This window comes from Ursus arctos, unplaced genomic scaffold, assembly GCF_023065955.2.
Source record: "Ursus arctos isolate Adak ecotype North America unplaced genomic scaffold, UrsArc2.0 scaffold_18, whole genome shotgun sequence".
Classification (NCBI taxonomy): Eukaryota; Metazoa; Chordata; class Mammalia; order Carnivora; family Ursidae; genus Ursus; species Ursus arctos.
The window spans coordinates 53,965,499-53,988,650 of NW_026622852.1; the positions used below are offsets into that span (position 1 = coordinate 53,965,499).

The 23,152-nt window shown below is 49.0% G+C and overlaps 1 protein-coding gene across 1 annotated transcript in view; it reads right to left on the bottom strand.

The window, feature by feature from the left end:
* Positions 1 to 22,944, bottom strand: part of KYAT1 (kynurenine aminotransferase 1) — a 34,918-nt gene extending 11,974 nt beyond the window's left edge. The window contains 3 exon segments of the mRNA XM_048223210.2: positions 16,947 to 17,110; positions 20,548 to 20,758; positions 22,300 to 22,944. Of these exon segments, the coding sequence (XP_048079167.1) occupies positions 16,947 to 17,110; positions 20,548 to 20,758; positions 22,300 to 22,407 (483 nt within the window). The 5' untranslated portion in view covers positions 22,408 to 22,944.
* Between the last annotated feature and the right edge of the window lie 208 nt (positions 22,945 to 23,152).

The following is a 23,152-nucleotide window of genomic DNA, read 5'->3' on the forward strand; positions in this document are numbered from 1 at the left end:
GAAGAACGTGTTAAATGACACCACGGAGAGGTGATCCACAAATGACCCTGTTTCTTCAACAAATATGGTGCAAGGGAAAAAATTTTGGTCCAGGGCATGATAGACTAAAAGAGACTTAAAAGACGTACATTTAAAAAATGAATGCCTTGAAAAGGAAAAAGAAAAAAAGTTGGAGGACTTAATGCACAATTTCAAAGCTTACTGAAAACCTACAAGAACCAAGAAAGGATGGTACTAGCATAAGGACAGACATATAAATCAATGGCATCAAAGCAAGAGTCCAGAAATAAGACGCTGTCATGGTCAATGGTCATATGGTCACTTGCCATTTGATAAGACTGCTAAGAAAATTCAATGTGGAAAGAACAGTCTTTCACCAAATGGTGCTTGGACAACTGGATATTCACAGGCAGAAGAATGAATTTGTCTCCCTACCTCACACCATACTCAAAACTAACTCAAAGTGGATCATGGACCTAAATACAAGAGCTAAAACTATAAAACTCCTGGAAGAAAACTGGAGTCTATCTTCGTGATCTTGAATTAGAAGACAGTTTCTTAGATACGACACCAAAAGCACAGGCAACAAAAGAAAAAAACAGATACAATGAACTTCACCAAAATTAAAAACTTTTGTGCCTCAAAGGATACTGTCGGGAAAGTGAAAACCTAAAAGCATGGGGGTAAATATTTGCGAATCATAAATCTGAATTTCTCCAAGGAAGATACATAAATGACTAAAAGGCACATGAGAAGACGCTCAACATCCTTAGTCATCGGGCAAATGCCACTCCCTGCGCACTAGGATGTCTACAACAAATATCAGGGATAATCCCGTGTCTCAAGGATTTTTATGTTTATCAGCTAGAAACTTACATGGCAAAACAAATTCCTTTTATTTTCATTTTTTATTTTATTTTTTCAAAGATTTTTATTTATTTAACAGAGAGAGACAGCCAGCGAGAGAGGGAACACAAGCAGGGGGAGTGGGAGAGGAAGAGGCAGGCTCCCAGCGGAGAAGCCTGATGTGGGGATCGATCCCAGAACGCTGGGATCACACCCTGAGCCGAAGGCAGACGCTTAACCGCTGTGCCACCCAGGCGCCCCATTGTTTTTGTTAAAAGAGATTTTATTTATCTATTTGAGAGAGGGAGAGAGAGCATGAGTTGGTGGGGGCAGAGGGAGAGGGACAAGTGGGCTCCCCGCTGAGCGTGGAGCTTGACCCCATGACCTGGAGATCATGACCTGAGCTGAAGCCAGATGCTTAACTCACGGAGCCGCCCAGCTCCCCCACAAACTTCCTGAAAAGTAGGAACAAAATTCAAAGAAATCTCTATCACCACTTCCTTTCAACACTGTGTTGGAAGTCCTAGCTGGTGGGACAAGAAAAGGAACTTCCATGTACGAGACCCGAAAGAAATAATACCATCACTGTTTGCAAGGGGATACAGTTAACTACACACAATAACTCAAATATACAAACTGGTAAAATTAACGAACTCAGCAAGGTGGCTACATTTAATATCAAACTTCGAAAATAAATGGCATTGCCACCCCTCCCCCAAAAGCTGTCTTTCTCTTTCTTTGGCCCAATGGCCAGAGGGTGCATTGAATACTCTTGGGCACCCGGAAAAAACACATGCAAAAGACAAACACAAAAGTCAGAGAATATTTAAATATGCTTCAAGGATGTTGAGAAACTGGAACCCCGGTACTTTGCTTCTGGGGATGTAAGATGGCACAGCTGCTATGTGACACGGTCCGGCAGCTCCTCCAAATGATAAACCGAGAGCTACTTACTACATGACCCAGCAACTCCACTCCTAGGTACGTACCCGGAGAAATGAACACATACGTCCGCACAAAGACTTGTACGTGCACGTTTATAGCAGCATTTCACGGTAGCCCAAAGTGGGAGCAACCCTGTTGATGGACATTCCTGGATCAATGAAACGTGGTAAGTCCATGTGATGGAATACCATTCGGCAATAAAAGGGGATGAGGTTCTGACCTCTGCTGCACCACGGATGACCCTTGACAACACTGGGCTAAGCAGAAGAAGCCAATCACGAAAGACCACACATTACATGATTCCATTTACACAAAATAGGCAAAGCTCTAGAGATAGAGAGTAGATCGGTGATTGCCTTGGGCTGGGGGTGGGAGTCTGGGGGCAGGAATGGGGACTGACCGCTACAGTTACTTGGGTATCTTTTTGGCATAAAATGAAAATGTTCTAGGGGCACCTGGTGGTTCAGTCGTTAAGCGTCTGCCTTCAGCTCAGGGCGTGATCCCAGGGTCCCTCGGATCCAGCCCCACATTGGCCTCCCTTCTCAGCGGGGAGCCTGCTTCTCCCTCTCCCACTCCCCCTGCTTGTGTTCCTTCTCTCGCTGGCTGTCTCTCTCTCTGTCAAATAAAAATAAAATCTTAAAAAAAAAAATGAAAATGTTCTAAAGTTAGATCGTGGTGTGGTCATACTAAAAACCAGGGAACGGTACACTTGAAATGGTTGAATTATACAGTATGTGTGTATCAACATATCTCAATAAAACGGTTTTTAAAAATCACCAAGGTTTAGGGGCGCCTGGCTGGCTCAGTTGGTGGAACGTGCAACTCCTGATCTCTGGGTCGTAAGCTTGAGCCCCACACTGGGTGTAGAAATTACTTAAAAATAAAAAATCTTTAGGGGCACCCGTGTGGCTCAGTCGGTTAGGTGTCTGACTCTTGATCTCAGCTCGGGTCTCGATATCAGGATTGTGAGTTCAAGCCCAGCGCAGAGCCTACTTAAAAAAAATAATAATAACAAATAAATAAATAACCTTCAAAAAATAAAAATAAAGTAAAATAAAATACAAATCACCAAGGTTTTTTAAAAAAAAGGCAGTACCCTTGTGGTGCCTACAATAATGTGTGTCTCTGACCGGCAGGAGCCTGACTGAGGAGACAGGTGTGCTCAGAAATACACCCCAGGTCCTTAGCACTAAGGCCGTGTTTCCATGCGCTTCCCTGGCTGCTCGGCCAGTGTCTGAAACAGAGCGAGACAGGCTGTTGCTGGGAGACAGGGCACTCCAGAGGACTCCCATTGGTTTTGCTGAAATTTTCTTTTAAAAAAATTTTTATTTAATTATTTTTTAAAAAAGATTTTCTTTATTTATTATGAGAGACAGAGAGAGAGAGAGGGAGGCAGAGGCAGAGGGAGAAGCAGGCTCCCTGCTGAGCAGGGAGCCCGATGCGAGACTCGATCCCAGGACCCTGGGATCATGACCTGAGCTGAGGGCAGACGCTTCACCGACTGAGCCACCCAGGGGGCCTTGCTGAAATTTTCTGAGACTTGCACTGCCGTGTGAGACTTTTCCTTGAAGCCTTCCCTCCTTCCCTCTCTCCTCCAGGGGGGTCAGAACACAGCATTGAAAAAGAGGTGAGGGTTTGGAGGCCCAGGGCGGGGAGTGTCAGAGACCCAGTAAGCAAATGCAACATTTGACCCTTAACTGGATCTGGGATTGGCGACAAGAAGAGTGAAAGTTCCCAAAAGGTGTCTGTGGCATAGCTGGAGAAATCTCAATATGGCCTGTCCGTCAGAGGGCATGACCGAATCACTAGTCAATTTCTTTAGGGGTGATGGTGAGGGGTGTTTATGTGGGGGGGATGGCATTCTTAGGAGCCACATGAAGTATTTAGGAGTGAAGGGTCGGGATGTCTGCAACTTGCTTTCAAAAGATTCAGCAAAGACATTCATATACAGGGGCAGGGCAGAGACAGGCATTCGCAAATGCGGTCGACGGGAGCAAGGGCTGAATCTGGGTGCTGGGTGGACGTGTGGCCACCGCGTGATTCTTTCACCTTTTCTGTAGGTTTGACTTCGTCAAAACAGAAAGCTGAGAGGCAAAGGAGGCAACCGAATGCAGTGCGTGGACATCTGGGGTTGTGAGTCCAAGAAACTGGCTATAAATTGTGCCCCGTTCCCATCCTGCCCCCCCAACCCCCCGCTGCAGGGCAAGCACGCCACAAAACCCCACAAGGTGCTTATTTCTTATCAATCTCTTAGGAAAGTCTGGAAAATTTGGTAACTGATTGAGCAAGCAGGGTTACAGGAAAGGGAAGAACGAGCTAAACTGGACTTTGACCTGAGGATGTGGGGCTTAGAGCCAGAGATAGAGAGAGATAGAGACAGAGAGAATGAACACCCTGGGGGTTGCATGTGGAGAAAACCCCACCTCTGCCCCGGGGGAACCAGAGAGAAAGAGGCTGCTTGGTTTGGAGCTAGCCACCCCAGATTCCCCAGGAAATGGTGCTCCGGCCTCCCTGGGACACCTCCCCACCCTCCCAAACCTGCCCTGGGACACCTCTCCACCCTCCCAAACCTGCCCCGCCCCTGGAAGCTTGACTACTTTGGACTCGTTAGTTCTCATTTCGGGCTCGAATCTGTGCCAGGCAGGAAAGGTTGGGTTAGAGCACGGGATCCTCAGCCATTATGTCTCAAGGGTGGTCCCCGGGGGAGCCGGCTCTTGCTCCGGGTGGGAATGCCCGAGGAAAGGTGCATTAGACTTGTAAATATCTAGACATCCGCTGTGTGGGCTCCATCAAGGAGCCAAACGTTAGGGGTGAGTCTGAGGGACACTTGTGAACACTGACGGACTATTGTATGATATGAAGAAATCAGTACTGTATTAGCTGTGCTAATGGGATTGGGGATTTCTTCCTTTCCTTTTAACAGTCCTTAGATTTTAGAGACGTCTCTTGAAGTACGGACGGCATAATATCTGGGATTTGCTTCAGAATAATCCCAAATGATCCAGGTGGTGGATGTAGGAAGGGGATGGGGGAACACATGAAGTAAGCCAGGCCATGGGTTGAGACTGGGAGGGTCAGGATACTCTACTCTCCAGTTTTGTATATATTTCGAATGCTCCATGTGCGTGAGATGGAAGTCACAGCCACAACACGGAAGGAGCCTGGGCCCCTAATGATCGAGCAACCATCAGTTATCTCTGGACTTAGTGGGGTGGGGCGCGGGGGGTGGGGTGGGGAATGGATCTTGTTCAAGCTGCTGTTATTTCGGTTTCTTTCATTCACAGGACATCAGCTCTAACTGTAAACCCTGTCTGTGCCCTCGGCCCCAAACCACCAGAGCACAGCCGAGACTGAAAAGTTGCAGTGAGAGAACATGCATGCCAGGGGGCTGTGGGGTCTCAGCGAGAGGCTGGTGGAACTTATTATGGGATTTGGTTGGACTTTGGTGGAGTGATTTGGGGGAGGGTCCAGGGAAGCCGGACTTTGCTCTGGATTGGTGCTTTCAGAAGCAGGGATCACTTTATGGGTGGAGATCGTTAATGTTTTTTTAAAGATTTTATTTATTAATTTATTTGAGAGAGAGAGAGTACGCGCACATGGCAGGGGGGCTAGAGGGAGAGGGACAAGCACACTCCCCGCTGAGCACAGAGCCCAAAGGCAGGGCTCAATCTCAGGACCCGGAGATGGTAACCCGAGCCGAAATCAAGAGTCGAATGCTTAACCGACTGAGCCACCCAGGTGCCCCACAATAATCATATTTATACAGGGAGGCAGGCTCAAGTGAGGCTGGGTGTAATTGGGGGAGAAGCAGCCACCTACGTGTGCCAGGAGAGGGGCGCGCTGGGTTTGCTGTGGCTTCGACAGTGTTCGTGTCCGTCTGTGTTCAGACGTACTGCAGGGTGTTTTGTTCTGTTTTTCCCCCTGGATTTATTATGGTCACGGCATGGCCTTGTCTGATATTGATGCTCCGTGCAGTTCAGCACAAGTCCTATCTGTGGGGGCCAGGCCAGCTCCTGGATTCCGGAGGCTGCTTTTCTCTTCCCAAATCCTCATCCTAAGAATAAAACCCAAAGTCTTTACCATGTACTAGAAGACCCTTTGAAATCAGATGGGAGGCCACCTGTCCTAGGTCATTTCCCGCCACGGTCCCTTTTGCTTGCTGTTCCCCCAGCCACACTCGCCATTCCTGCCTACCTGTTACCTGCGGCCCTCTATCCACTCTCCTTCTAGGGCAGCAAACTTTTTCTGTACGGGGCCAGGGTGTATGCCGTGGGCTCTGCAGGACCCACGGTGTCTGTCACCGCTCCTCAGCTGTACCGTTGCACTGGGGCAGCAGGCTGGGCCACACGCACACAAATGAGTGTGCTTGTGTGTCATTAATGCTGTATTGGGTGTGTGGCTCAATCGTGTAAGAGTCTGCCTTCTGCTCAGGTCATGATCCCAGGGTTCTGGGATCGAGTCCCGCGTGGGCTCCCTGCTCCGCGGGGAGTCTGCTTCTCCCTCTCTCACCTCCCCTGCTCATGCTTCTTCTCGCTTTCTCTCTCAAAAAAAGGGGGGGGCACCTGGGTGGCTCAGTCGTTAAGCATCTGCCTTCGGCTCAGGGAGTGATCCCGGTGTCCTGGGATCGAGCCCCCCACCGGGCTCCCTGCTCAGTGGGAAGCCTGCTTCTTCCTCTCCCACTCCCCCTGCTTGTGTTCCCTCCCTCACTGGCTGTCTCTCTCTCTGTCAAATAAATAAATAAAATCTTTTTTAAAAATCTTTAAAAAAAATAACGCTGTATTGACAAACCCTGGTGGCAGACCAGGGTCGGACTGTGGACCCTCCGAGCGTCTTGAACTCTCAGACGTGTCCACACTGAGCTTCCAGCAATTTGTCCACTATCTTTAGGTTTTCGTCCCCCTGAACTGGTCCATGGGGAGGTTTCTGCTCTGCTAAGTCATGATTCTCTGTATCTGCTGGTTTGTCTCTCTAATTTTGGGGGGCAACTGTTTGCCCCGTGACTTCCCTTCTCAAATGGGCCTAAGAAGAAGTGTTGATTTTTCGGTTTGTTCAGCTTTCTGCTGGTGAGGATGGGGGGATGACTTCCGAGCTCCTTACGCACACGACTGGAAACCGGAAGTCCAACGTAACCTGCCTGTTCACGGAATTTCGTCATTATCAGTAGAATGCTCTAACTTAATTATAAAGGAGAAATAAAGGCAAATCATTTATAATGCCATAACCAGGCTTGCCCACTCTAGAATATTTCATGAAGTAGATAGCTGCTTGCACCTGCTTATAAGAAGTAAGTTCAGCCTGACCAGGACTCCAGCTAGTCCCTCCTAAACCCCGAGGCAGCCCAGCCTCTCCCCCCAGGGTCTTCCAAAGCATGTCAGAGCGCTGACAATCAGCCATCTGTCCAAAGGTGGGGCACTTTCTCCTAATGTTCTGCAATCATCAGCTTCTCCAGAGCGTCTTCTGGGGCCAGGCCCTGGCCTAGGGCTGAGGCTACAGTAGGGACCAGGCGCTGTCGTTCCCCGGGTGGGGGTCAGGGGTTGGGGGGAGGAGAGATGCTCTCAAGCACTCTCTCCTTCATTCATCCGGCAAGTATTTCCTGACAAGCACAAAGACACGTGTTATGGTTTGAACCGTGTCCTCCAAAAGTGCATGTTGAAGACCCCCAGTCCCTGTGAATGGAAATAGGGTCTTTGTACCTATAATCCCTGTACGATGAGGTCATACTGGATTAGAGTGGACCTTAACCCAGCATGACTGGTGTCCCTCGAGGAAGGGAGAAGAGACACAGACATACAGGCAAAAGGCCATGTGAAGACAGAGGGGAGCCATCTACAAGCCAAGGAGCTCCACGGATTGTCGCTAACACCACAAGCTAAGAGAAAAGCATGGGACAGATTCACCATTAGAGCCTGCAGAGAAAGCATGACCCTGCTGACACCCTGATTTGGGAAGTTTAGTCTCCAGAACGGTGAAAGAAAAACTCTGTTGGGTAAAACCACCCAGCTTGGGATACTTGCGCTGGCAGCTCCTGGAAACTAACGCAATGGGACACCAGAGGGCGCTCTAGGCATCTGCCTGGGTACCTGGGAGTTCGGGAGAGCTCCCTGGAGGATGTGGCATTGGATCGGAGTCCCAGAGCAGGGAAAGGGTGCCTGGCAGAGGGGATGATGCAAAGGCCCAGGAGTAGAAGAGGGCTGGGAGATGCCAGGAGCTGAGAAGTCAGTCTGGCCATAGTTCACGCTCTCGTTTCTCAGAACTGAGTCACTTCCCAGGGGAACCCTGCAGGAAGTACTCCCTGATGGCTGTAGCTAAGAACCAGAGCTTGGAGCAACAAAGGGTAGTGCGATTATTATCTGAGGAAGGACATTCCACGGAGGGACATTCCACCGTGTGTCACATCGGGGGGAAGGCGTCGGTGTGCCTCAGCCTTACTCAGCCAGGGGACATGAAGTCCATGGCCAGGTCCGAGTCCAGTGCTGGTCACAGGAGGCACCTGCAGCCTGTTGCATATTCTAGGGGGACCTACCGTCCTGCTTGTCCAGGAGTGAGGGGTTTCGCGGGACTGGGACCATCCTGGGCAAATGGGGATCGTTGGTCCCCTCGGATTGGCCGAATGCAGGGATGGCTGCCCCTGTTCTGGGCCTGATGTCCTGCTGACTCCTCCAGAGGGGCCCTCTTCTGTCTCCTGACCAAAATCTACGGATGTCCAGCAGGCTGATTTTCTGACACCCTCACCCACATCATTCCACGTCTATGAATTCTGTCCTTTCTCCTAAAGTGACTGTACCGCCTCTGCCCTAAATTACACCTTTATCATCTCACTGGAATAATAGTAATACAATCAGCCATCAGCTCTAACCTCCCAAATGCTTACTTTGTACCAGGCACCGCGTTAAGGACCGTATGTCATCGGACCCTCTTAACAGTCCTGGAAAGCAGGTGCTTTTCTCACCTCCATTAATAGGCAAAGACACTGGTAATCATGATAAAATAGCAGCTAACATTCATATTGAGCTCCTGGAGGTGGGATGAAGGTCGGTGCCGTCCAATGCCCAGCACAGGGCAGAAGGTCACACTCACAAGGCAAAAGAGCCCAGCTCACGACCCTCCCCTCTCCTCTGCCACAATCTCAGCCCCTCACCTCCTCTGGGCACTGCCTGCTCTGGGGAAAGGTGGTACCTTGGGGTAAGGTGGCCTGGACACCCCCACCCTCGACTCCACGGAAGGCAAAGACAGCCCATGCTGGATGAGGATGGGCTTACCCAGTCTCACTGCCTCGGGGTTGGAGCTGGAACCCAGGAGCCGGCTTTCACTGCAGGAGACTGCCCAGGCAGGGAGTGGCTGGGGTGTGTGCCGGGGTGTCTTGGGGGCATGGGAGCGAGCATCACACTGTTCCATCTGTGAGGCAGCTCTGTCCTACTGTTGCCAAACTCGGTGCCTGCCCAGGACTGGGCCCTGAATAGTCCCCTGGGGAGAGGATTTGATCACAGACTTTGGTATCACTCAGACCTTGGCTGTATGAGCCGAGGCAAGTCACTTCGCCTCTCTGAATGTCAATTTCCCTGTGGATAAAATAAATAAAAATAAGATAATTCAGGGGCTCCTGGCTGGCTCCGTCAGAAGAGCATATAACTCTCAATCTTGGGGTTGTGAGTTTGAGTCCCACATGGTGTGTAGAGATTACTTAAATAAATAAAAATGACTATTAAAAAAACAAAATAGGGGCCCCTGGGTGGCTCAGTTGGTTGAGCCTCTGCCTTCGACTCAGGTCATGATCCCAGGGTCCTGGGATCAAGTCCCGCATCGGGCTCCCTGCTTAGCAGGGAGTCTGCTTCTCCCTCTGCCTTTCCCCTGGCTTGTGCTTTCTTTCGCTCACTCTCTCTCTCAAATAAATAAATAAAATCTTTAAAAATAAATAAATAAAAAATAAAAAAAAAACCACGAAAACAATTCAGGGAAAACATATCCCTTAGTGCCTGGCACATAAAGGGTGCCAGTAAATGACAGATGTTCATAACAGAGTGGGCACTTTGTTAATACTAATGAATCACTATAAGATGACAGGTGGGGCTGGATGTGTGTGAATTCACTCATGTTTGGCAGGGCTGACTTCTCTAAGGCCTCCTCAGTAGGCAAGTGCTAAGGACCCACAATATTCTGAGAAGCCCATTAAAATGTTTTAATTTAAATTCATTTTATTATTTATTTATTTTTAAAGATTTTATTTATTTATTCGACAGAGATAGAGACAGCCAGCGAGAGAGGGAACACAAGCAGGGGGAGTGGGAGAGGAAGAAGCAGGCTCATAGCGGAGGAGCCTGATGTGGGGCTCGATCCCAGAACGCAGGGATCACGCCCTGAGCCGAAGGCAGACGCTTAACCGCTGTGCCACCCAGGCGCCCCTAATTTAAATTCATTTTAAAGTAAGAAAAAAAGGGGGAATATAATAATGATGACTGTATAATAATGAATCCAGCCTGGATGATAGTCCTTTATACCACTTGGTTGTAAAATGTAATTTCTACTGGGGTGCCTGGGTGGCTCAATTAAGCATCTGACTTGATTTTGGCTCAGGTCATGATCTCAAGGTCAGGAGATCGAGCCCCGCGCTGTGAGTCTGTGCTGAGCACAGAACCTGCTTAAGATTCTCTCTCTCCGGGGCGCCTGGGTGGCTCAGTCATGAAGCGTCTGCCTTCGGCTCAGGGTGTGATCCCAGAATCCTGGGATCGAGCTCCGCATCAGTCTCCCTATTCAGTGGGGAGCCTGCTTCTTCCTCTCCCACTCCCCCTGCTGGTGTCCCCTCTCTCGCTGGCTGTCTCTCTCTCTGTCAAATAAATAAATAAAATCTTAAAAAAAAAAAAAAAAGATTCTCTCTCTCCTTCTGCCTCTCCCCCCCCAAAATATATATAACTTTGACTTTTTTTAATGGCGAAAGCGGCCCCCCCATGAAAGTAAGACTATGACCTTGAACGTAGGTCAATTGTGTGTGGATATGATATCGTGTGTAAATGTGGGCAGTTGCCTTTGAGCATATACACACGTCTCTGTGTCTAGGAGCATGCGGGTGTAGTGGGAGCAGTTTCTATAAATCTGAAGGGGAGGAAGAAGCCATTGGGGGGTCCCAGCAGAGGGCAGGAAAGGCACAGGTGGCCCTGCGGGTTGTGCTCATCCAGAAACACCAGCAGGTGTCCAGGTGGTGCCCTCGAGAAGGACGGGGCCGGGGGCTTGTTGTTCCGAAAGCTGCCAGCAGGGGGCGCGCGGAACCAGCTCTGTCTAGACTTCTGGCTAAGCTGACCTTGGAACCCCACACATTTGGGCACAGGGCGACTTTTGCGCCTCAACAGGAGGCTGTGGCTTCACTTCACAGAGGAGGCGCACAGCAGGGAGGGTGCTGGTCCCGGCCTACGGTGAGGTGGGACTGCTGGCCTTCCAGACCAGAGTCCTCCCACTGCCTGGGCGGACCCAGGGACCTCACAGACACCTCTTTCACAGGCACCCGGGGTGGGGGGGGGTCCGCAGGCTGTCTTTCCAAGCCACACACACCTCAGCTCCCCATGCCTCACCCCTCAACTTCTGGGAAGCAGGTCTTCCCTGGCCAACTGCCCTATAGCCCTGAGGTCTGTCCTAAGGGTAATGACAGTGGCCTTTTAATTACTTCACACTTTCTCTGTGCCAGGCAGCCTGCCAGCACCATAGAGGTTCTATCACTTTATTTATTTATTTAAAAAAAATTTTTTTATTATATTATGTTAGTCACCATACAGTACATACCTGGTTTCTGATGTAAAGTTCATTGATTCATTAGTTGCGTATAACACCCAGTGCACCATGCAATACATGCCCTCCTTACTACCCATCACCAGCCTATCCCATTCCCCCATCCCCTCCCCTCTGAAGCCCTCAGTTTGTTTCTCAGAGTCCATAGGTTCTATCACTTTAAAACCTATGAGACGGGCGCCTGGGGGGCTCAGTGGGTTAAGCGTCTGCCTTCAGCTCTGGTCATGATCCCTGGGTCCTCGGATTGAGCCCCCATATCGGGCTCTCTGCTCAGCGGGAAGCCTGCTTCTCCCTCTCCCACTCCCCCTGCTTGTGTTCCCTCTCTTGCTGTCTCTCTGTCAAATAAATAAATAAAATCTTAAAAAAAAAAAACCAACAACTCAGGACTCTGATTTTTCAAAGCCCATACTCACTGCCACTGTGTGACAAGGGCAGGCTTTGAGCAGTGACATCATGGCCCCTTGGGTCAGATTTCTACTTTCAGAAAGGAGTACAGACGGGGGGGGGGGGGCAGCTGGGTGACTCAGTCCGTTAAGCATCTACCTTCAGCTCAGGCCATGACCCCAGGGTCCTGGGATCCAGCCAAGCTCCATGTCAGGCTCCCTGCTCAGTGGGCACAGTGGGGAGTCTGCTCCTCACTCTTCCTCTCCCTCTGACCCTCCCCCCCACTCCGCCCCACTCATGTTCTCTCTCTGTCTCAAATAAATAAAATAAAATCTTGAAAGAAAGAAAGAAAGAAAGAAAGAATAAAGAAAGAAAAAGAAAGAAAGGAAAGAAAGAAAGAAAGAAAGAAAGAAAGAAAGAAAGAAAGAAAGAAAGAAAGAAAGAAAGAAAAGAAGCACAGACAGACAGATACTCAATGGGAAATAAGGGATTTTGGTCCAGTCACTCACATTTTATGGATGGAGATACTGATGACCAGGGAGGGGAAATGACCAGCCCAGATTCCACCAGGACATGGTCACCTGAGTCACAGTCCTGGCATTTTTCTCATCCCAGGAGGCTGGCTCTTCCAATGGACATTACGCACCAGGCAGAGAGTACTAGATGCTACATAAACTTTTGTTGAGTGAGAGAACGAATGTCTATTGCTCCCACCAGACAGTGGGCTTGGTCAGTGAGCTTGGCCAGACAGTGAGCTTGGTCAGAATGAGAATGAGGACTCCACTCTGTTCATCTTTGTATCATCACCACCTGGCTCCGGGCCCGTCACATAGTAGATGCATATCTTTTCATTGCTTCAGCAAATATTTATTGAACTTCCGTTACACACTATGTCTATGTCCTATGCCACCAGGTTTATAACGGTGAATAGGATACCTTCCTTTTCTTCAAGGAGTGCGCCGTCTAATGAAGGACACAAGTAATGAGGCCATTTTAATTTAGCATGAGCCTCAATATACAAACAGTTCTTATAAATCAATAACAAAAGACCAACATCTCAACAGAACAAAAAGTGGGCAAGAACTATAAATTCACACAAAAAGAAAATAGTCAATAAACTTGAAAGGATACTGCACATTACTCATAATTAGCAAAATGCAAATTAAAATGAAACACTATTCTCTGCCTCTCAGAAGGGTAGAAAAGAAGAAGATTGAGACTCACCAAATTAATACTACCATGCACTAAGAGGTTATAATCCACGATCCGGGAAACACCAAGTTAGAGAGTGTTCACTGGTGTAACTTTTGGAGGGCAACTTCACAATAACAACATACATTACTCTTTGACTTTAGAGATACTTCCTCTCTCTAGAAATTGATCTTACAGGAATATTCACACATATACGCAAAGAGATATACCTCCAGATGATCAATGCAGCATTGCGCGTGAGACAGAAAAACCTAGAGACAGTCCAATGTTCATCAGCTGCGGGCGGGTTCACTATATTACGAGTTATTCACGCAATGAGAAATGGTGCAGCCACCAAAGGGAGTAAGATTGAGATTGCCCTTAGCATTCTAGCATGGAAAGACATATAGGTTACATGAAAAAGGCAGGTTGATATCAAAGCTGACTACAACACTGCAGTAAGCAAAACAGTGCCGTATTGGCATAGACACACGGACCACTTAAATAGAATAGAGAGCTCAGAAATAAACCCAAACATCTACGGTCAATTGACTTTTTTTTTAAACATAGGTATTTTTTTTTAAGATTTTATTTATTTATTTGAGAGAGAGAGAGAGAGAGAGACCACACACAGGCAGAGAGGCAGACAGAGGGAGAGGGAGGAGCAGGCTCCCCGCTGAGCAGAGAGCCCGACATGGGGCTCGATCCCAGGACCTTGGGATCATGACCTGAGCCAAAGGCAGTCACTTAACCGACTGAGCCACCCAGGTGTCCCCATATGTCTTTTTTGTTAAAGTAATCTCCACACCCAACATGTGGTTTGAACTCAGGACCCTGAGATCAAGAGTTGCCTGCTCCACTGACTGAGCCAGCCAGGAGCCCTGGTGAATTGATTTTGACAAGGGTGCCAAAATGATTCAATGGCGGAAGAAACAGTCTTTTCAACAAATATGCTAGGACAGCTGGGTAGCCATATACAAAAGAATGGAGTTGGACCTCTATCTCACCCCATCCACAAAAATTGACTCGAAATAATCAATGACCTTGATCATATTCTAGATAATATCCTCTGATGCATGAATTTTAATTTGTATGAAGTCCAAACATAGAATTACCTTACAACCTGGCAATTTCCCTCCTAGGTATATACTGAAAAGAAATAAAAATGCACGTGGGCACAGAAACTCATACACGGATGTTCACAGCTACGTTATTCATAATTGTTAAGAGGTAGAAAAAAATCTACGTGTCCATCAATGGGTGAGTAAGTTGTGGTATCCATACGATGGAACAAGGGACATACCAATCCATTCTACAACTTGGCCGCACTATGGAAACATTACACTGAGGGACAGAAGCCAGACACGGGGTCACATAGTACATGGTTCCTTTCATGTGATACATCCAGACTAGGCAAATCCTTACAGTCAGAAGAAGGTTAGTAGTTACCAGGAGACGGGAGGGAAAATGAGGAGTGATTATTTAATGGGCAAGGGTGTTTCTCTGCGGTCACGAGAAAGTTCTGAAACTAGAGGTGGGGGTCACACAATGTCGTGAACACCGTGAATGCCACTGACTTGTACGCCTTAGAACACTTGAATGGGTGTTATGTGAATTTCACCTCAATTTTTAAATTGTATGGTAATAAAAAAACAGCTGGCTGAAAAACAATATAACCCCAGTTGCCTTTTTTAAATCGCAGAGCGGAAGGCACGTATGTGATAGTGTGTACACAGCCACACACACGGGCAGTCCTCACTCCCACTGCAGCACGGGACTGTAAAAATGACCATGTAAGCTGAGATCATTCAAAGAGAAGTTAATAATTAGTGGGACAAATTATGATTGTTGCTGTCAAACATTAAAAACTCTCTAATGGTTTGTTACAAATGTACAGGGAAATGGAAAAAAAAGTAAAACTAAAAATAATAAATTCAGTAGTTATTAAATTACTAATGTCATTTAAATTAGAAACTAAGAATTAAAGTGTTTTAGGGGCACCTGGGTGGCGCAGTCGTTAAGCGTCTGCCTTCGGCTCAGGGCGTGATCCTGGCGTTCTGGGATCGAGCCCCACATCAGGCTCCTCCGCTGGGAGCCTGCTTCTTCCTGTCCCACTCCCCTGCTGTGTTCCCTCTCTCGATGGCTGTCTCTCTGTCACATAAATAAATAAAATCTTAAAAAAAAAAAAGAATTAAAGTGTTTTAGAAAGTTTTAAAGAAAGGAAGTTTTCTTTCTTTATAAAAATAAATCAATGTGGGGGGGGCGCCTGGGTGGCTCAGTCGGTGAAGCATCTGACTCTTGATTTCGGCTCAGGTCACGATCTCAGGGCTGTGGGGCTGGCTCCATGCTCAGCAGGGAGTCTGCTGGAGATTCTTTCTCCCTCTCCCTCTGAAGCCCCTGCTTGTGCATGCATGGGTGCTCTCTCTTACTCTCAAATAAATAAACAAATCTTCAAAATTATATGTATCAATGGGGCGCCTGGCTGGCTCAGTCAGTAGAGTGTGCAACTCTTGATCTTGGGGTCATGAGTTCGAGCCTCACATTGGGCATGGAGCCTACTTTAAAAAAAAAGTATCAAGGATGATCTTTTGGGTAGATCTCCAAAGGAAATTAAATCACTATCTCGAAAGATATCTGTACTCCCGTGTTCATTGCAGCATTATTCACAACAGCCAAGATCTGGAAACATCCTACATGTTCCTTGATGGATGGATGGATGGATAAGGAAAATGTGGGCTGCGTACGTACACAATGGAATGTTATTCAGCCTTAAAAAAGAAGGAACGCCTGCCATTTGCTACCACATGAATGAATCTGGAGGGTGTAATGCCTGGTGAAATAAACAGAAATAAACCAGACAAAGACAAATACTGTGAGCTGTCATTTCTATGTGGGATCTAAAAAGAAAAAAAAAAAAGTTGAACTCCTAGAAACAGAGTAGGCGGATGGTTGCTGGGGCCACGGGGTGAGGGGAATGGGGAAAGGTTGATAAAAGGGTACAAACTTCATTATAAGATGAGGAAGTTCTGAGGCCCTAGCGTGGAAATGGGGACTCTAGGATACTATACTGTACTGTAGAATTGAAATTTGCTAGGAGAGGAGGTCTTCCACGTTCTCACACTCCCACAAGGTAGGTCTGTAAGGTGATGGATGTGCTAACTGATGGTGGGAGTCACTTCACAACCTCTACCTGTATCAAATCATCACGTTGTGCACTTTAAAGTTTTTTTGTTTTTTTAGAGAGGGAGGGAGAGAGAATCTCGAGCAGCCTCCAGGCCCGACGTGGGGCTTGAACTCACGACCCTGAGAGCACGAGCTGAGCTGAAACCAAGTTGGACGCTTCATCGACTGAGCCACCCAGGTGTCCCCTCATCACGTAGTACACTTTAAATGTATGACGATATTACTTGTTAATTGTAACTAAAAAATCTGGGGGGAAATTATCCAGAGTAGTGTGAACAGCGCTTGCTTCCTTCTAGTTGCATAACTTAGGATAGGGAACAAAGCATCTTGTCCCAGCATCGATGAGTTAACCTGCTTCTTTCTGAGTTTGCATCAACTTCGAACGCTTCATCTCTTATCAATGTTGTGAAATATATCTGCGTGTCCCTTTGATGTGACCTCTCTGCTTGGCAGCCCTTCCTCTGGGACACCTTCATCCTTTTGGTTAGAGCCACGTGCGTCATGTACGTTGGTCAATCCGCCTTCACTAAGTTTCTCCGGCTGTGTATCTGGTTTCTGGAACAGCAGAGGACTGCGCTGTCAACATTGCCCACAGCCAGGCTTTCTTTCATCACTCCACTTACGTTCCATGCACATTTCCCATTCTGTCTTATCGCTCTGCATTTCTCTGCAGCGCTTTCGTCTTTGGGGGCCAATTCCCTCTTCTGATGATCCATTTTTGTAGCCTGTCGCATGGGTTTATCACTGGGAGGCAGGAGGCAACACAACTCATTCTGAGCTTCGGTGTCTGTGTGTAAACGGAATAGGATGCACGGTGACCAATCACTGACAGGCTTTGAAAGGAGTGACGTGATTAGTCACCGGACCACAAAGCACACGTGCTATTTCCATAGTGATTCATGGACTAAAGAGTAGCAGAGTCCACACTTGGTGCAATTACTCATAGTTAACAGAACATCGCAGCTGGAATCGGAACCATGTTGTTGAGGAACGGGTGTTATTGAGCTGGACCTTGGTGCCTGAAACTCGTTCTGTTGTGCAAAGCAAGGGCTGCTTGATTATGTATAAGGCTGTCTCCGGGGACACTGCTAAATTATTAATAGTGGCTTCCTCTGGGATGGGGTTGGGTCTTATAAACTTCAAAACTTTTTTTTTTTCCCCCCGAGGCTGTGCAGCTCTGGGATCAGACAGATCTTGGACTGAAGTCATGTACTAGCTGGGTGACTTTTGGCAAATTATTAAAGCTTTTTTTTTTTCTTTAGATTTTATTTTACTTCTTTGAGAGAGTGAGAATGGAGCACGAGCCGGGGGGGGGAGTGCAGAGAGAGAGGGGCAGGCAGACTCCCTCCTGAGCAGGGAGCCTGACAAAAGGCTCGATCCCAGGACCCTGGGATCCTGACCTGAGTCGAAGGTGGATGCTTCACTGACTGAGCCACCCAGGCGTCCCAAATTATTAAAGTTTCTGAGAATCATCTCTGATGCGGAATAATGATAGCACCCGCCTCATTGAGTTGTCGTGAGAAGTCAGTGAGAGGACACATGAAAATCACTTAGCGTAGTGCCTGGTAAAGAGTCAGTGTTCCACGAACACCATCCACGTTATTGTTATTCCTCCAATATTAGTTGGAGAAGAAGTACTGCAGTGCGGGCAGCAAGGGAGCCAGTCCCGCCTGGAGGGGGAGCAGAAATGTACCAGATGACCTTGAGGACACCTTCAGGGTAGCTCCCCAGGCACCTAAGGTCTCAGGCTTCCTTACTGCCAGGCCAGGGGCCGGCTGCCAGGGGTTAGTGCCCTCCCAAAACACATGCCTCCATCAGCCATGGCAGCCACTGGGTCACCTTCTTGGCCAGCAGGTGAATGACCCCTAAGGAAATGCCTCAGTGACCAAGCCTCTGGTGGCTGATGTCAATTACACCTCCCGTCGGACCAACCTTGCCAAGCAGCTTGTGCTGATACCCGATCCAAAGCCTCATTAGCTGGCCTTTGGAGCTGACCTGAGTCTAGACTCTGTAGCTTCCACCTCCCTCCTCTTCCGAACATACAAATCCTTTGCTTTTGTTTTTGTTTTTAATTATTTTTATCATTATTTATTTAGAGATCGGTAGAGAAGGGGGGTGGGATGGCAGAGGGAGAGAGACAGAGAATCTTAGCAGGCTGCATGCCCAGCACGGAGCCTGATGCCGGGCTCTAGTGGCTCTAGCTCACATCCCCGAGCTCATGACCTGAGGTGAAATCAAGAGTTAATTGACTGAGCCAGGAAGGTGTCCCTTTCTTATTTTTTTTAATTTTTAATTTTTTAAGATTTTATTTATTTATTTGGTAGAGAGAGCGCGCACAAGCAGGGGGAGTGGCAGGCAGAGAGGGAGGGAGAAACAGACTCCCTGCTGAGCAGGGAGCCCGATGCGGGGCTGGATCCCAGGACCCCCAAGATCATGACCTGAGCCGAAGGCAGACGCCTAACCGACTGAGCCACCCAGGCACCCCCCTGCCTTTTTTATTTTTTAAGTAGCTCCATGCCCAAAGTAGGGCTTGAACTCATCACCCTGGGATCAAGAGTTGCACGTTCTACCACCTGAGCCAGCCAGGTACCCCTTGCTTGCTTTTGGATAGACATCTGTGCCCCTGCCTGGCATGCCCCCCAGTCCCATCTCCCTAGCAGGACGCAGTCCCAGCTCCTCCTCCTCTGGCTCTGTGTCCGCCTGGGCCTTCCTCTGAACTCAGACTATATGTCTGATCCCTGTGCTGCGCTCCCTAATCTTCAAAACAACCTACTAGGAAGGCATTATCATCCCTATTTTGCTCAGAGGAGAACAAACAAAGCTCACTTAGCTGAGAGCCTGAGTTGGGATTCAAATCCTGGTTTGCCAGTTCCCAATAGTCCAAAGGCTTTCCCCGAACATCCCTCTTTCAGGAGGTGGGTGCTACCGCCTCTAACAGCTCCCCTGCCTGCAGACCAGCTGCCCTTGGGGACTGGAGCCATGCCCCTTCCACCCCACATGGCAGCTTTCGAGGGCAGGCAAGGGAATCTCGGCGTTGCCGCCTAGCCCCATGCCATCGAAGCCAATGCTTTGCAATATGGAGAGTTGGTTTTAGAGTTTCTTAAAAGGGGCACACTTGGTATTTGGGGTGAGTCAGTTCTCTACTGGGCAGATGTATCTGGTGTCTGGAAGGATGTTTAGTATCCCCTGGGCTCAAAATGTCAGGCGCCCCCAGTTATGGAGAAGACACAAACCATACCGCCTTTGGAGAAGGGGCCCAGGGAGGGGAGGACCATGCCCAGGCAAGACCAGCCTGTTACACGAACAATCCCCAAAATGAAAGCTTGGATGTGGCTAGAATGGTCCCAAGCTCCACTGTGAACCAGCTATGGGATCTTGGTCGCGCCATGCTGCAAGCTCTCTAGGCTCAGCTTCCTCGTCTGTCCAAGGGGTAACCACAATGCAGTCATTCACAGAAAGCATTCAGCACAGGCCCTGGCCCATGGAACCTGTCAAGAAGAAGCCGTTAACATGGGGCACCAGGGTGGCTCGGCCGGTGGAGCGCGTCTGCCTTTGGCTCAGGTCATGATCTCAGGGTTCTGGGATCAGTCCTGTGTTGGGCTCTCTGCTCAGCAGGGAGCCTGCTTCTCCCTTTCCCTCTGCCTCTCCCCCCTGCTTATGCTTGCTCTCTCTCTCTAAATAAATAAATAAATAATCTTAAAAAAAAAAAAAAAAGGTGTTGAGATTTAAACCTATATAGGAAAGTTTCTTGCCAGATAATGAATCCTGATTTTTCCTTCTCTTCTTTTTTTTTCTTTCTTTCTTTTCTCAGTCTAAACAGAGAGTCCCTATAAGACAATTGTTTCCTAAAAACTTGTTGAGTCAATGGTTCTGCCCCAAGGGAGAAGACAGCTTGTCTGGAGAGATCTAGGAAGCATAGTGACTTACACCTTGTTTCCCTTGACCCTGGAATCAGCAAAGGAGAGAAATGACTTGTGGAGCCCAGACTGCAGGTTTGGGGGGGGGGGTGAGTGCAGACCCTGAGTGAGACACACAGTAGGCAGCCCACTCCTTACTCCTCCTGGCACAGGATCCAGATCCAAAATTGAAATCTCACTCTTTAAGGCAGTTTTGCACATGGGGGAAAATATATATACATTTATATGCTTAATGCCTGGCAAGAACATTAAAGAGAGTCCAATCGGTTTTACAGAAACTAAGGCTCAGAGCAGGGAAATGACTTACCCAAAGTCAAAGTCCCAGAAAAGCACAAAAGGACCTCAGCTGCAAATCCAAAGCTTATACCATTGTCCAGGAATGAGGAAGTAGGATAAGCATTTGCTATTTTTTCCAAGGAGTTGGCAGTGCCATCTGGGAGTGGGATACTGCCCCAGGTCTGTTGGAACAGGACTGGCAGTGATTCCTCTTCCACTGTAGCTGGAGCAACTTTGACCTGCTGGGCAACGAGCAGGGGGAGGGAGGGGTCACGGCTAACTGGATGTCCCCGCACACCGGGAACCTGAGAACCCATGTGAGCATAAACAGCAGGAAACACAGGAGCTGCCAGCACTGACGCCTTGATTCACAAGGGCAGAGTTCCTGTTTGAGCAAGTTGGCTGCCAATCTGGAGGGGGAAGGAATTCGGGGGCGGGGGTGGGGGTGTCCAGGTGGGAGGTGGGCGTGTCAGTAAAGAAGTTCCTCCTTGTTCTTCACTTTCCTGTGTTCCTTTGTCGCCCCCACCTGGATTATACAATCGGGAAGTCCTACTCTTTGGAGTAGGTGCAAAAGTGAAGCGAGGACGGAGGGTGGAAAGCCACAGATGTTGGCATGGGAAGGCATTCTCCAGGAAGGAGGGATTCATGCAGATGCTGGACTGAAACATTTCTAACCTGCATGGTCTCTGATCATGTCAGTTACCTTGAGGTATGAGCACACCTCTGCTTGGGTCTCCAGCCTCATCATTCTTCCTTCTAGGTATCCTACGTGTTTTTCAGACACAGATGCAAAGTTATCTACTTCGAGAAGCCGTCTCTGACTCCCCCTGGGCTGAGCCAGACGCTCTTCTTACTGTGCTCCCAAGGGCTGAGCTTCTGCCCGCCACAGAGCTCATCAGAGACGCTAACTGCTGGGTTGTCCGTCACCCTCACTAGACTTCAGGGACAGGAACTGTGTGTCTGTCCTGTTCTCCATCAGATCCTCAGCCTCTGGCAGCTCAACTAGGACCGGAGGTCTCCCAAAGCATTAGTGCAGATGATCCCTGGAGGCCGAGGGAGACCCAGGAGCCCAGCAATCTCTCTGTTAGAGGGGGAGTAAGGCCTCATGGGGACCTCCTTTGGGCAACTTCCTGAATGACTCTGTGCTTCACTTACTGATCTGTAAAATGGGGCTAATCTGCACACAAAGCCCAAAGTAGGGCACGTGGGGCACCGGTGGCAGTTGTGGTCATGCTTGTTAGTTCTATAGGTGGGGACGTGGAGGCTCAGGGAGGGATGTGTCAGGTTCACAGTTTCGAGGCTGGAAAGGGGCAAGCCTTGGACTCTAGTCTGGGCTCTGGCCTCCAGTGTTCCTCTCTTCATTCTACACTTCGTGTTGTCTCCGGTCTGTGCAACATGTTCAGCCAATAAACGGTTACTTGGATACTAGCGGTGTGCCAGACCCCACGCTGGGTGTCACGTGGTTGATAACAAAAACCTTCTCAGTGGGAAGTAGGATAAGGAGACCCTGGCCATTACTGTAAAACCCTCCAGGGCTCAAATTCCAGCTTCTCCCCTTCCTGGCCAAGAGGTATTACTGGTCCCTAATCTCTGAGCGAGAGGGAAAATGAGACCTCCCAGCAGGAGGGCGGAACCCAGGCAGTGGCTCTAGTCTTGATGGTGCAAGCCCTTCTATCCTCATCATCTTATTTAAAAATTAAATTCTCCCCCCTTGCCCGGGTACCCAGGACTCCAGTTCTCCTGTCCAAGGCCACCACACTTAAGTACTTCTTGTGCATCTTACCAGACAGCTGGTGCGCACACCCGCAGACACGCACACTCTCACACACGTTCTTTTCCACAAACTGTAGCGCCGATCAACGCAGCTCTTTTGCCCCTTCCATTTTTTCATCTAAGGTATCTTGGAAGTCGTTTCACGTTAGTTCACATTGAACATTTTTCGTTCTAATGGCTGCACAGCATTCCACTCTATGGATTATTTCCTAACGTGGTTGCCGTTACTACTGTCACTGTGGGAACTGCGAGGACTCGGGCTCCGCTTAGCGGTGTCCCGGTTCCAGCTCCGGCTCTGCCCCTAAATATTTGGCCAAGCTACCTTGGGCTTCTTCCTCCCCAGGATACTGTCGCGGGGGTGGGGGTGCGGGATGTGGGTGCAGAGAGCACAGCCTGGCGGGTCCCAGCATCCGAGTGCGGGTCAGCGTCAAGCGCGCGCAATCTATCCCCGCGGGCGGCTCCAGGCTGGGTTAAGATTTCGGCGCAGCCACTCCGCCGTATCAGCAGCATCAAACGCAGCGAGTATTCTGGCACAAACGAGCTCGGAACCGGCCACCAGGTTCTCCGGCCTCGGCACTCGGCCTCAGGGCAGCAACGCGCAGGCACCAGCTACTCACCCCCGCCTCAGCGACTTCACCTCTCCGTGCCCCAGAGCACCCCGAAGGTTACAGCCGTCCCTGCCCCTTTAAGGGGGCCGAGCTCGGTCTCCGCTACTTCCGCCCCAAACCAAGATGGCGCTACCTGGGAGCCGAAGATGTGAAGGCGCGAAGAGAACGCCCATCAAAAAGATGGCGACGCCCTAGCCGCGCTCGCGCCTGTGGTGACGTCACTTCCGGGGCGGAGGAGGCTGAGTGGTGCAGTGA